General features: G+C 33.5%; 1 protein-coding gene across 1 annotated transcript in view; it reads left to right on the forward strand.

Moving 5' to 3' along the window:
• The window catches only part of STYX (serine/threonine/tyrosine interacting protein), a 33950-nt gene extending 21685 nt beyond the window's left edge, over nt 1-12265 (forward strand). The window contains exons 9-11 of the mRNA XM_061182565.1: nt 731-803; nt 8917-9010; nt 11498-12265. Of these exons, the coding sequence (XP_061038548.1) occupies nt 731-803; nt 8917-9010; nt 11498-11571 (241 nt within the window). The 3' untranslated portion in view covers nt 11572-12265. The remainder of the gene's footprint in view (nt 1-730; nt 804-8916; nt 9011-11497) is intronic.
• The last annotated feature ends 2894 nt before the right edge of the window (nt 12266-15159 follow it).

Consider the following 15159-nt stretch of genomic DNA (forward strand, 5'->3'; position numbering starts at 1 on the left):
CCCCTGCATTGGCAGGCAGATTCTTAACCACTGTGCCACCAGGGAAGTCCCAAATGCTTTAGTTTATTTGGTATTTTTTATCTTAAAATTATAATGGAAAAGTTTGCTTAAAAGAGTTAATTCTTAAATATTATTTGAATACAAATGCTTTTATTTAACTGAAAATGAGTAATACGTGCTAGATTTTGTTTTATATATTCTCTTTATTATTTGGTGATGTGTCAGTAATAATATTAATAGTGAAAATAACTTCCATTTATTGGGTTTTTGCCATGTGCCAGATACTATTCTAGGCACTTTTATCTCAACAACACACGGAAGTCCCTATACTTCTCATTTATTAACCAGTAATAATATCTGAGCATGTACTGTGTGACAGATGCTGTACACGATGTGTTATACTTATTATTTTCCATCTTTACAGTAGTGCTCCAAGATAGGAATTATTATAATGCCTAATTTACAGATGAGAAAAATAAAGCTTAGAGAAGCTGAGAAGTGTCCCCTAGGACACACAGCTGGGAAGCAAACGAATTGTGATACTTAGTCTGACCATGCTTTCGGTTTTTCCACTACAATTCACTATCTCTCTGTAGTACAAGCTGTATGATTATGATTTTCTATTTTAGGTAAATTGTTAGGTAAGTTCGTATTTTAGATAAATTGTGGAAAAATTGAGATTAATTCATGAAATAATATTATCGCCTTAGTTTTCTTTTTTTGTTTTCAGAGATGCATTTGCTTACGTTCAAGAAAGAAGATTTTGTATTAATCCTAATGCTGGATTTGTCCATCAGCTTCAGGTAACTTCTCTCTTCTTCCTCTTTAAGGCAGTCAGAAAGTAGGATAATTAAAATCTTATGTTCATGTAATTTAGTTGTAGTATTTACTTTGTAAATACTTAAAAATTGCCATAATCTGATTAATTTGATTCTTTGTTCAAGTTTACATCTGTATTTAAAATTATCAATATTTTCTTAAAAGCTACCTTTTTCTTGTTAATACCATTAACAAGAAAAAAAGAGTTAAAGGCACATTTTTCAACCTAAAGTAAAATAATTGATATTAGAAATGTCTTCAGTTACTTCTTTATTTTAATCACACATACAGAGCATAAGAGAGTTTTGATTCTAAACGTATTACGTATAGCAGCCTTTTCTGTTTTATATGCTTTATCTTTTCCATATTCTTTCACATTTGATGATGCCTAGAAGATGCATTAAAAAGACAGTAAAGTAAACCTGTGAATTTATCTGATTAATTTATTTAATTTTTTTCCAAGAAGGAAAATCATAGGTTGAAGAATGTGCTCTGGCTGATTCCATCCAGTTATGCAGGAATAAATCTCACATTGAGACATCAAGAGCACTACAAAATGGGTTGTCTCAGTTACCAAACTTTAAATCTTACTTCATTTTTATTTTTAATTCACTTTTAGTTTTTACTTCATTTAAAAGAGAAAAAAATACTCACGGTTAAAAAAATAAAAATTCAATAATGCCTAAGAAGAATACTTGAAAAGTAAGTCTCCTTAATAGTATATCTTGAAGATCATATATAGCTCTACCTGCATAATATTTTTATGTGTATATGTACATAGATGTATGTATGTATCGCAGTTATATAAGACCAGTTGCTTATACATGGACCTTTAGATTGTTTCCAGGCTTTCATGATTTTAAACAACACGGGAAAGAATATCCTGGTAGGTACATCTTTGTTTACATGTGTGAATACACCAGTATGATAATTGATCAGAGTAGAATTGCTGGGTCAGAGGGCATTTGAAATTTGATGTTGCCAAATTGCCTCTAAAAAGGCTTCAGGAAACAAGGGGTACCTGTTTACCCATACCTAATCAATACCAATAGTGAAAGTGTTTTATGAAACTTCTTGATCATTGTTATCATGGTGGTAAAAGTGACAACTCCTTATGATTTGCCTATTTTTCTATCAGGTTGTTGGTCTTTTTCTCATTGGCTTGTAAGGACTCTGTATATTAAGAAAATCTATCTTTATCCAACTGATTTGAAATGCCATTTTTATTATATACCAAATTCTAATCTATACTTGAGTCTGTTTCTGACCTTGTATTTTGTTCCATTGATCTGCTTATTGCTGCACTTGTATCAAACAGTTTTAAATACTATAATATTATGTAAGTAATTTATATTACTTATATCAAGTAATTTAATCAAGATCCCCTCATTAATGTTTTTTCTGGAATTTTCCTGGCATGTTCTTAACACTTATTTTTTGGTGTGAACTTTACTGGAAAGAGTCCTGTAGTTGTTTTTAATAACATTATCTCTACATTCACAGTTCAGAAGGAATTGACACCTTTAAATTTTTCTCAGTATGTTCCTCTCTAAGAGTATGTTCCATTTATTCAAGTCAATTTCTGTGTCTTTTAGTGTTTTAAAGTTTTCTTTATATAGAATATATGCATTTCTTATGAAATTTATTCCTATTTTCTTTTATTCCCATTATAAATAAAATGTTTTTTTCTTCCAGTATGTTTTCTAATTGCTTACTTGTATATAGGAAAGCTATCGATTTTTATTTTTTATTTTTTTTATTTTTTTATTTTTTTTTTTATTTATTTTTTTTTTTATCGATTTTTATTGTTTTCAGTTGGCAACCTTATTAAACTCTAAACAATTCTGAAAAATTTTCTAGTTGATTGTCTTAGATTTTCATCTCCAAATCATAATAATTTTGCAACTTTTCTAATTTTTTTTTCTTTCTCATTGGATGGTCGTTGTATCAGAACCATGATAAGTAATAGTGGTATAGTACTTGTACTTTATTCTTGATTTCAATGTCAGTGCTTCTAGTATTGCACTGTGTGTGTGTGTGTGTGTGTGTGTGTATGTATTCATCTGTGCCTATGTAAAGAGATTTTACCAGGAATAGATGTTGATTTTTAGCTTAAAAAAGTTTTTTTTTATGGAATGACTGTAGTGTTACTCCTTTAAGCCATTAATATGGTGAGTTGAATTATTGGATCACATTATGCTAGATTTCTTAATTTTGAATCATCATTTTGGTTCACAAATGGATCTCACTTGGTTATGGTAGACTGTGTTCCGTGAATGTGTTGCTAGATTCTATTTGTCAGTATTTTTTTTAAGATTTTGGAATTAGTTGAATAAGTGATATTGGTTTGTAATTTTTTTCTATACTACTCTCTTCTGGTTTGGGTGTTTATCACGTGATTCTCATTTTTAAAATGGAAACTTGCTTCCTCTTTATGTGCTCTAGAACAATGTAAATTAGATTGGAGTTATGGGCTTCGTGGTGTTCTGATATTTGGTACCTGTGAAATCATTGGACCTTGATTTTTTAATTTAATTCAGTTATTCATTATTTCATTCATTTGTATATTTTGAGGGTGGACCAATTCTTGGACAGCTTTTCTTCGTTTGGTAGGTTAAGTCTGATTTTCATATACTCCTCAGGTCACTTTGGATGGTTTCATAATCTCCTATATAATCGTTCATTTCATAGGATTTGAGATAAAATTGAGTAAAATATTTTTCCATTTTTTTTTCTAATTTTGTGTATCTGTGCTTTCTTTTTTCCTTGATCTGGTTAGTTTATATAAATTTTCTGTATTTGAATTTCTGCTTGCTTTCTGCTTTCCTTAGGTTTTTGTTGTTTGTGCTGCTGCTGCTGTTATTCTTTAGTGAATTTCCTGAGTTGAAAGCTTAGTTTTTCATTCTTTCAGAAATTCAAGACCATGAATTATCCTCTTAGCATTGCTTTAGCCATATTCTACATATCGTACATAGATTCTGCTATGCAATATTTTTATTATTGTTATAGCTTGATATTCTGTGATTTCACTTTTGATTTTATTTTTTACTTAACATTTGTTTGAGAGGTTTTTTTTTTTTAAACTAAATATATAGGTGACAAGGTTTATTTTCTATTTTTGTTCATTTCTAATACTATTTACTTCTTGAATTTTTTAATGTTTTCTTCGTGGCCTAATATACAGTTGTTATTACGACTGTCTCCTGGGCACTTGAAAAGAAGATGTATTCTCTGTTTTCAGGGCATAAAGCTCAATATACAGTCGTCCCTCAGTATCCGTGGGGGATTGGTTTCAGGACACCCCCCCTCTGCCGCCCCGTGAATTCCAAATCTTATATAAAATGGCATAGTACAGTCAGTCCTCTGTATCTGTGGGTTCTGCATCCGTGCATAGAGGGCTGATAGTATTTGTTCGCTTCGTCTGTCTTGGGCTGAGAGGTGAATTGAAACTCCTTAACTTTATTATGTTTCTGTTTATTTTTTCTTTAGTTCTTCTAGTTTCTTTGCCAATTTTGGTACTGTGTTATTTGGTAGATAAAATTCAAGTTAGGTCTTCATTGTAGTTATATATTTATTATTCCTCCATTCAATTATTTTACTTTGAAATTAACCTTGTGTAATATTGTTTGCATTTGCCTTGTGAGTTTCTTCATTCCTTTTCTTCCACCTTTCTAAATCACTTTGTTTTAGATGCATTTCCTATATATGGTCTATGGCTGGATTTTGCTATTTGATTTATCACTATTTTTCTTTAATAGGTGAATTTATCCCACTTTCTTGCACTAAAAATGATATATACTTTTGTCTGTCCTTTTATTTCATGTCACGCTTTCTCTGTTAAGTGCATCTTTTTTAAACTTTTCACTATAAAGTTTATGAATTCTTTGTATGTTTGTATTCTTTTGATAATTTTTAAATTTATTGTTTTTAGTTCTAATGGGCACAATTGTAACTTTATAGTATATGCATATGTTTCTTGAGTTATCACCTTTAAATAACTATCAGTTGATTTTCACTATAAAAGATAAAAATTTATATACCTCTACTTCTTTCCTCCTTCCCCTCCACTACCTGTTTTGTTATTAGTCTTAGTTCTTCTAGGAGTTACCTCTTACACCTTTAAAGATATTTAAATATTATACCTCTTGTTACTTAGCAATATAAGATCATCTACTTAAACTACCTCCTGTTATATGTCCTGCCATCTCCTTTTTTTAAAAAAAAGATTATACTTTTTCTACATTGTTAACAGATTATAATATTTATATTCTATCCTATAACCACATTTTCTAGTTGTTCATCCTTAGTTCTACATTTAAATAGGATTCTAGCTTTTTTATTCAACTACTGGAGTTTGTCTTTGAGCATTATTTTCAAGAAGAGTTCTTGGAAACTATATTCCGTAAGTCCTGGCATTTTGGAAAATATTTTTCTGTTGCTCTTATGTTTGAATGACAATTGGCTAGATAAAAATTTTTTGTTTAATACTTTTTCCCTTATGGGTTTGTACACAGACCTGACATTGAATATTGCTCCAGAGAAGTCTGAGGGGAGCCTAATTTAAAAAATTTTTCCCCCTTAAAAGACTTGATTGGGAGGAGGAGGTGTTGTCTGGATGAACATAGGATGCTTTATCAAGGTATATCTTGTTGATTGTTCTATATTAACTTCTCAGTCTTAGTATGCCCTTAGCACTTACAGATTCACACCTTCCCTTATTTCAGAAAGTTTTCTTCTACTATGTATTTGGCTTCTGTTTTTGTTGTTCTGTTTAATTTGACTGGTTTTTTCTCCCAGAGACATATTTTATGTTGGTTCCCTTTTTCTTCCATATCTGCCATTTTCTCTGTAATTATTTTCAACTTTGTTCTTTTCTCTTTTGGCTTGATTTTTCTCAAGCTTTTCTTCCCTTTCCCATACTTCATTGTTTCATCAAATGTTTATTTGGCATTGTTCTAGGCAATGGTAGTAAAGCAGAGAACAAAATAGACAGAAATCTCCGACCTCATGAAACTTATTCTAATGAGAGAATTAAACAGTAAACAAAGTAAAATGTAGTAGGTCAGATGGTAATGGGTCACAGAGAAAAATAAGGGAGAGAGAAATAAGGCCACATAAGGAGATGCGACATGAATTGCATTTTTAAATGGTGATCAGAAAAGGCCTTATTGCAAAAATGATATTTGAGCAGAGACCTGGAGAAATTAGGAGAACAAGCTGTGCTGATATTGGGGGGAAGGCATTCTAGGTAGCAAGAATATACGTGCAAGTGCCTTGAAATGGGAGTATGCATAGTATTTTCGAGAAGTGCAAGAAGGTCAGTGTGGCTGCAACAGAGTAAGCAAATAACGGTAGGAGATTAAAGCTGGGAGGTAAGGGGCCACATGACAGACGTTTATAGGCCATTATAAGTAAGGCCTTTGGCTTTTATTTTAAGTGAAGGAACAACTTCAGATTGCCTGCTGCTGTGTTGAATATAGTATACTGTGTATATACTGTAGGGGTTGTTGGGGTTTGGGCAGAAGCAAGTGCTCGAGTTAAGAGGCTGTTGCAGTGATGGAGTCAGGAGAGTGTTGGTTTGAATCAAAGTGGTTGCAGGGGGAGAGGTGAGAAGAGATCAGATGCTGGATTTATTTGACAGTAGAGCTGATGGAATTTGCTGATGGATTGGATGTGAAGAGAGATAGGGATGAATTTAAGCCTTGTAGCCTGAACACTGGAAGAGGAACTGCTACTTGCTTGTATGGGAGAAACTGCATGAAATTGGAAGGGAGTAAAATCAAGAGTCGGTTTTGGTCATGTTAAGGTTGAGAGAGCTATTAGATAGTGGGCAGGTATACATATAAGCCTGGATTTCATGAGAAAGAACTGTATTTCTAGGGGTTATCAATATATAGATGCTATTGAAAGCTTTGAAACTGGATGAGATCACTAGAGAAGTGAGTGTGGATAGAGAAGGATTTCAAAAACAGAACCTTAATGTATTCCCAACATGTAGAGATTGTGGAGATGGGGAATCAGCAGAGGAGGCTGAAAAGAGTGGCCAGTGAGTTGGGAAGAAAATCAGGATGGTCTGGTGTTTGGGAAGTCAAGTGACGAAGGTGTTAGAAGAGTGGGGAATGACCCTCCATTTCAAAGATTGATAATAGGTTAAATAAGATAAGGGCTGAGAATTGACATTAGGTTAGGAACATGATGTCATTGGTGCCCTTGACAATTTTTGTGGAGGGGGGAAGATAAGCATAATTGCTCAGAGTTGAAAGGAAAATGGGAAGAGAGGAATGTGAACAGCAAGAATAGATAATTCCAGGAATTATGCTTAGAAGGGGAAAACAGAAATGAAACAGTAGTTGGAGGGGGAACTAGGATTAAGAGGGGCGTTCTGTTTGTTTTCTGAAATGGTAGGAAATGGCAGTCATCTCTTTTATTGTCCTATTTCTTCCATGAATCCTTTTATCTCTTATTTGAACTCGTTTCAGAAATGCCGTATTCTCATCGATTTCATGGGGAATTATAATTTTCACCTGCTCCATGGTGTAATTTTCATGCAGTGTTCTTTATATATAGACTTTTGGTTATAATGTTGCTTTTCTTTCCCTTGCAAACATCTTTACATAAGACGTACATTGGTTCTTTTTTGATATTGGTCATCTTTGAACTGGAGACATTCTTCTTAGATAAGCTATTTGCCCAACAATAAAGTTGTGGGAAAGGGACCAGGGGAGTGGTGGGGAAAGGTAGGCAGCTTAAATTTTCCCAGTTGTCTTGGAAGACTTTCTCACCAACACTTTTCTCCAGTGTAATGACTCTACTTAGCGAGTGGGGAAAAAAAGAGCCTCTTTTGTCACAGGTTCTTCTTGTTTAGATTGCTAAACACTGCATGCACATTAGAATCACCTGGGGAACGTTACCCATACCAGTTAAATGAGAATCTCTGGTGGGGGGAGGAGAGGAGCTGACTATATACCTACAGGTTTTAAGGCTCCTCAGGTGATTCTCAGGTATAGCCAGGCTTGAGAATCAATGGTTTAGCCTTTACTTTCAGCTGACCAAGATCAGCAGATGCTTGGCAACATGCAACCCAGTTTCTCCTCCACGTCGCTTGCGTCTTGCAGAAATGCCAGGTGTGGATGTTCACGTTTTGCTTAATATGCCCTTCCTCCTCCCACAGCCCACGCACACTTCCTGGCTGTATCATACTAGGCAAGGGCTTGTTAGGTTTGTCAGCTGTACCCACTCTGTCTGATATCCGCAGTCAGGCATCTTTTGTGCATAGCTTAGTCTGGTTCCATTTTTTTTAAATGTTATTGCGAAATATAATACACATATATAAAAATGCATAAAGTGCGAATAAACATCCATGTAACTGCCATCCAGGTAAAGAATTGAACGTTTGCCAGAATCCCAAAAGCCCTCTTGAGGCCTCTTTCTAATCATAATTCTCTTTCTCCCATCATAAAGGTAGCCAGTATCCTGACTTATTTGATAATTAATTCCTTACTTTTCTCTTCTTTCTTCTCATATTCAGGGTTATGGATGTTTCCTAGTTTCTTCGAATAAGGAGTTCTCTCTTTCTTGTTTTCAGAAAGGGGAGAGGGATAGGAATGCCTTTATTACTCCATCTTTAACTGGAAGTAGAGGACTATTGATTTTAAGGAATTAGAACCAAATATATGCTTGAATCAATTAAATGCCTTATATTAATCTGATTTTTTAAAATATTTTATTTCTTTTTATTCTTACAATCATTCTATGAGATTGCCAGTTTGGGTTTTGGGGGTATGTATGTGTTTTAACAGATGAAGTCAGAGATCATATAGCTTATGCCGGGTGGCAGAGAATACATACTGACTGGCAGTTCAGTGTACAGTGCCATAGTGCAAGCTATTTGCTTGACTTGATTTATAATCTCATCAATAAATGTGAAATTATAAGATAGGAATTTTAAGCCTTTCTTTTACAGCAATATGGCACCAGAGTTTTCAATATAAACTAAGCATACCAATAATGTATGCATTAACCACTTTTAAAATTTTGTTTTGTTTTGCGTATCCAAGAATTTAAATGTATATTCAGGTTAATTAAAATCTTTTCTAGGAATATGAAGCCATCTACCTAGCGAAATTAACAATACAGATGATGTCGCCACTTCAGATAGAAAGGTCGTTATCTGTTCATTCTGGCACCACAGGTAAGGATTTTTTCATTTTGGAGAAATTTGGGAAGAAAGATGATGGTAGTGAAGAATAGAAGAGAAGAAGCATCTTTTGCTCATTAACAAGTTACACTGAACAATTTAAATTGTTTAGAAAATTTTTGGATGGACTATTGAATTAAAATAATTTCAAATTTTAACTTTATAATTAAATATGTATTATATTGAGCTTCTGTGTGTACACCACTAGTTAATTAGAACGTGTTGGTTGGAAGATCAGATTTCTACTTTGTTGAGTTTTAAATCTTTAAGTAGTATAACTGTGTTGCAAAGATTAAAATAATAAGAGGGGTCTGGAGATGAGGCCCTAAATACACTTAAGTGGTCTTATTAAAAATGAAAGGTGGTTAGTAAGTAAAAGCAGGGTGACTAAATGTAAGCTACCTCAGTTTTTCTCTTGCCGTAAGTATTTGAATCCTTTCTCCTTTCCCTATTGCAGTGTCCCCTCCCCCATTTTAAAAGTTAATGATCCAGGCATGCTCTCAAAATCCTAACTTTTGCCATCCTCTCCAAGACCTTGCTACCCTTGTCTCCTTTCTTTTTATTAGAGCATTCATGGAATTTTTTTAGTTTATGGTTTTTCTCTCCCAGAGTTCCTTTCAGTCTTATTTGAACCTACAACCTTGTAAGTTAGGAGAAACAGGTTACGTACCTGGTTAGTGTTGGACCTGGAAATTTAACACTGGTGATCTGCTCCACAAGTCCAGCACTATATTGTACTTCCTTAGTGATAATACTATATACCCATCCTTCAGGCTCAACTTCCCAGTTGTCATTGACTCTTTGCAACTTCTATCTAATCATTTTCCAAAATGGGATGGTCTGTTTCCTCAGTACCTAGAATTCCCTCCCTCTTTTATAGTACCCTTCATTTCGGTCAAGTTCAGGTCCATATTGGCCTCCTATTCCAACTCTTGTTATTTAGTCTGTTCTGTACATTGTGGCCAGACTTACTTTCGTGAAAGATAGTTGTAATAGTGATATTCTTCCTGTATAAAAGTCTTCATTGGCATAATTTTTTTTAAATATTTATTTATTTATTTGGTTGCACCAGGTTGTAGTTGCAGCAGGTGGGCTCCTTAGTTGCGGCTCACGGGCTCCTTAGTTGTGGCGTGCGAACTCTTAGTTACGGCATGCATGTGGGATCTAGTTCCCTGACCAGGGATCGAACCCGGGCCCCCTGCATTGGGAGTGTGGAGTCTTAACCACTGGACCACCAGGGAAGTCCCCATTGGCATCATTTCTACTGAAGAAAACACATCATAGGTAGTAATTAAAGGCCCTTTTGATCTTAATTTGTATCTCTCACTGTACCTCTGTATATGCACTCCAGAAAATGGGACTACTAATGGTTTCCTGTGCGTGTCTTCTATTCTCCACCTAGAAAGCATCACCTTCAGTCTCTCTGTCCATAAAAACTTGGTTCAGATGTCATCGCCTCAAGAAAACATGATGATTAACTTACTCTTCCTCTAATCTCTAGTTATTCAAAACTGCCATGGAGCTTTATCTGTACCTCCTCACTTTCTGCCTTGTATTAGTTACCTATGTCTCTTACCTCCCTTCGTAGAATGCAGGTGCAACACTGCATCTGAAACTGTTACAACCACTGTATTTAGACTTATGGCTAGCATATTTTCTTCTCTATTCCATCAATACTATATTTCTATCCTTAATTTTAATCTTACAGTGAAACATTAGTTTTCTGTTGGAATCCACCCTCTGTATTAACATTATTACCATGATTTAGCACAACCTTTAGGGCATAAGTTTAAGGTCATGCAATTGTTAGGCAGATAACACAGTAAACCCTCTACCAGTTCAGTTGTTCCCTAAAGTTTTCCTCCATTGAGACTCAAAATTTCTTGATTATAACTGTTGGGCATATGGGGATAGCTCTGATTCTGTGTGGGAAATTTCTGTACTAACAGACTCTGATGTGAAGAGTAGATAAAAGAAAATCTCTTATCTGCTACATGCTTCCTTTCTCCCAACTCTAGACTTGTTGGTAATAAAATCACAGTTTCAGTGGAAAAAATATTTTTGGCAGCATCTGTGGAAGCAAAAGGATAATTACATCTACAAAATAAAATTGTACAAATGTACAGTGTCCTAAGTCACATGTTTATGGAGCCTAAAAAACATAAACTCAGTAACCAAACAATTATGAACCGTTATCCCTTTAAAAATTCTATTTTCAAACTATTTAAAAATTAATGTTCATTATATAAAATACCTTAATACTTAATTCTTAAGAGGGAAAATGTCATGAAGATATAAAGTTCTTTGGGTAGTTTATAACAAAAGAATTTACAAGTTTACTAAAAATTCAGTCATAGAATTTTCATAGTCATATATATGGTAACACTTCATGAAAAATGAAGCTTTTGCTAGTTGTAACATTCCAATGAATAAATTTATTTAAGTTCCCATTATATGTTATGTTCATGCAATAACTTTTAGGCAGTTTGAAGAGAACACATGAAGAAGAAGATGATTTTGGAAACATGCAAGTGGCGACTGCGCAGAATGGCTGATTCAAGAGCAACAGTATAGAGGATGTGAATTTCTATTTGGGAAGGAGAAAATACTACAGACAGTAATAATATAAAATGGTAAAAACACAGTAGTTTCTTTTCAATTACATGTTGCTTCCAGATGTGTTTCTCTGCGACTTGTTGAGCAACATTTTAAGATGTCGGAGTTCTGCAATAGATGGCACTGATGGTTTTATTCTTTTTTTTTTTTTTTAATTCTTTACAGTTTTATTATAAACCAAGAATTTTGGACTTGCAAAGAGGTATTATTGCAATAATGCACTTTTCATACTTGAAATTTATTTGTATGATATAAAGTTGTTACTTTAAACAAAATGCAAGTTAGGGGGGACTTGTTTATAAAATCTGGGTAATTTATAACAAAAGAATTTCCTAAAGTTTGCAAAAATTCATTTTGTGTTCTACGTATTACATTTTAAAAATAATTTTACAGTTCAATTTTATGATGGAGCCTCTTACAGAAACATTAACAAATGCAGGAATCTGCCACATTTCTTTTTTAATATAATTCAGTAGCTTAATTATCTTTTAATTTTTTTAAACTTCTTGATCCCATCTTAATAATCTTTAAATCATGACATTAGCCAACTGTCCTTACTTTAACATGATCCAAGTATTGCTTCTTTTCCTACTACCTTCCTAATTTTATCCTATAGAAAAAAAAAAGTTTAATGAACAAAGGAAAATGTTTCGCTTTATAATACCAGATGCTCAAAAAACAAGGAGAGTTTTAAACTCAAGTGACTTTCCTTTAGCATTCTTAAAAGCCAAATGTTGTGTTTGTTCTTTTGAGTTGTATAGCCTGTTTTTTCTTTGTCCAAAATGGTTCTAAATAGAATATAATAAACCAGTGTAGCACTATTTTTTTCCTAAACAAAGCCCAAAAAAGAAAAGTGCCTTGCCTCATTAGAAAATATAAAAAATAAATCCTCATGTCCTCTAAATTAGTATGTAGAACAGTGAAAAGTTTTGAACATTTTTCTGTAATTTTTTTTTAAACCATAAATTAGTTCAAACTGAAAGTCTTAAGGATTGAAGAAACCTTAGTAAATTATTTGGAATATGGAGCATTTACTCCATTTTTATGTTGTCTTAATGATTCTGTGAGATTGTTCTGGCTCAGACAAATGCTTTTCTTTGAGGATGCATTTATTGGGGAAAAGTGATTGTGGGAGACTTCAGTGTATTATAAATTAGTGTTGTAATCCATTCTTGGCATTGCGTTAATCCAAATTTCCCCCATAATTTGCATTAGCAAAGTCACTTTATGGATCCTAGGTTCTGCATGTTTTTATTTATACATATAAAAATTGTTCTAAGAAAAACATTTTTGCTATTTTAAGTATGATGTTGGGGAGGAGAGGAGTGTTTTTAACTTTTTATAGTTGGTGATTTAGGGTAGCACAAACAAAACTCCTTTGTATCTCACTTTTCTCAGTCCTCTCTTGAGGTGCTTTACTGATGGGACTTGTAAGGTAGGTAGCAAGTTACCTACTTCGCTTTCCTCCCTAACGTGTAATAATACAGTAAAAGCTTTTTTATCCAGCATAGCAGGAGAGTGGCAGTGAATCAAAACTGCTTTATTAATTCTGCTGCCCCAGGTGGTATTCCTCTTCTGATTTCCCTTCCCTTCCCTATTTTACCACCCTAAAATAACAGCATATTGTCAATCCCATTGTAGTCTTGTATTCTGTTGTGTGATTAGGTCATTGGGTGTGGTGGTCTAGTATAGTCACGATTTGCATTGAGTGTTCAGAAATTCCAGCTGGTGAAGTGCCAGAAAATACAACTTTCCTGTATATAGATCACTATTGCTTAGGTCAGCAAAGATCTCTTTTGCAAACTAATAATCTGTGATGCTTCATTCCACAAAAACGGCTTAAAAGAATCTTCGTAATAGTCCATTTAGGTTTTAAAAATGAGGCAGTTAAGATTTTCTAAATTAATTTCTTAAATACACATATCCTCTCTAGTAGTCTGGCCAAGAGTACAGGTTTGGTTATTAATTTACAGTTGGTAATTTTCCACTTTTTCTAACCACTGTAATTTTTATGTTGGCACTAAAGTGCCTGCCCAGCACTGTATATTAAAGACTCTCACAAACACTAGAAAAAAGGACTGTCATCTTCTTGAGTACAAATTAATATGGACAAAAAGTTTATTCTTTCTATAAGAATACTGCAAGTTTGTTTTATCTTGGGTTCATTCTTCCACCCAGTGTTCAACTCGTTCTTCTGGTAGCTCTTCCTGTTCTTCTGTTTGGTTCCATTTCTATAATTCCTCTGTTTCCACTGATGTTTTGTGATAGCTAACTACAGTACATTTAACCAATCATGATTTATTTTCTAGAATATTTGAATAATATATGAGCGACCCAGCACCCAATTTTAAACATTAAATATTAACCTGGGCACAGAATTTAAAATATTGCATCAAAACATAGGAGAACTGCTTTATTGTCCATTTTGAAAGTATGAAACTTGAATATTGAAAATATTCAAACTGGAATGGCAGTATTCTTACCTTGTAATTTCAGTCCATTGGTTCCTGTTAATTTCTTATCAGATGTTTAAACAGCAGTTACCTTTGTTTATTTGTATCTCCTCTGTGGTGGAAGTATTAAACCATGATACCCTTTGCTACCAACTCTCAACCACCTAACTTTCAGAGCAGACTATTTGTTTTGGGAGGATTTTGTGCTTCATCTGAGTTTAGAAGTAATGTCAGAAAATGTTAAGCATGTCCTTTTAAATATAAGGTTTATAATTGTCTTATTACCATGGTAATTTAAATGAATTAGAAGTATTTAACTGCAATCTTGAATTATAAAGTTGGGGTGCATATATAGAGATATATATCAAAATCTCAACTTGATGTAAAGTAAATGAGCAGTTACCTGGCAGACTTTTATTTTTTCAGATAACTGTTTAATCCATAATTCCATAACAAACTTAGCTTCACTTCAATATTTATTTTGTCCATTCATCAGTGCTCCAATAAGTAAATGATAGGAAATAGCTGAAAATTACTAATAGATTTTATTTTTTTTTATTGATTAGAAAAATAAGTTTCTAGGGTCTTTGAATGCTGGATTTTTTTTTTGTCTTATCCATCCATGGCAGCTAAAAAAAAAAAAAAAAAAATCACTCAAAATATTCAGGTTTACATGCTAGCTCTCTCTCATAGGGAGTTGCCATACCTCACAGTTCAAAGTGTATTTTGTAGATCAGTAACATTATACTGACATGTAATTGCAATTTACTATGCAGCAAAAATGATTCAAAAAGAAAAATAACCTACAGTGTCTATTTACCTTTGTACAGACAATTGCTTAAGTTACTCTGCTTTTAACATCTGTACTTGGATCAAATGCTTATGTATGTATAGGAATGTCACAGTGCAAGATGCTGCTAGCTCAGGCACAAAGTATTAAAATTATTTTGTGAAGATTGGTGGTTGTATTAAAACTGGTGTGCCATTATACCTCAAAAAGATTGAAAAGCTCATTTATACTGCTTATGCCTCAGAACCTCTTTACTTAGATTGTTGTCTTCTAGGTAAAAGTAA

Source organism: Eubalaena glacialis, chromosome 2 (genome assembly GCF_028564815.1).
Source record: "Eubalaena glacialis isolate mEubGla1 chromosome 2, mEubGla1.1.hap2.+ XY, whole genome shotgun sequence".
Taxonomy (NCBI): domain Eukaryota; kingdom Metazoa; phylum Chordata; class Mammalia; order Artiodactyla; family Balaenidae; genus Eubalaena; species Eubalaena glacialis.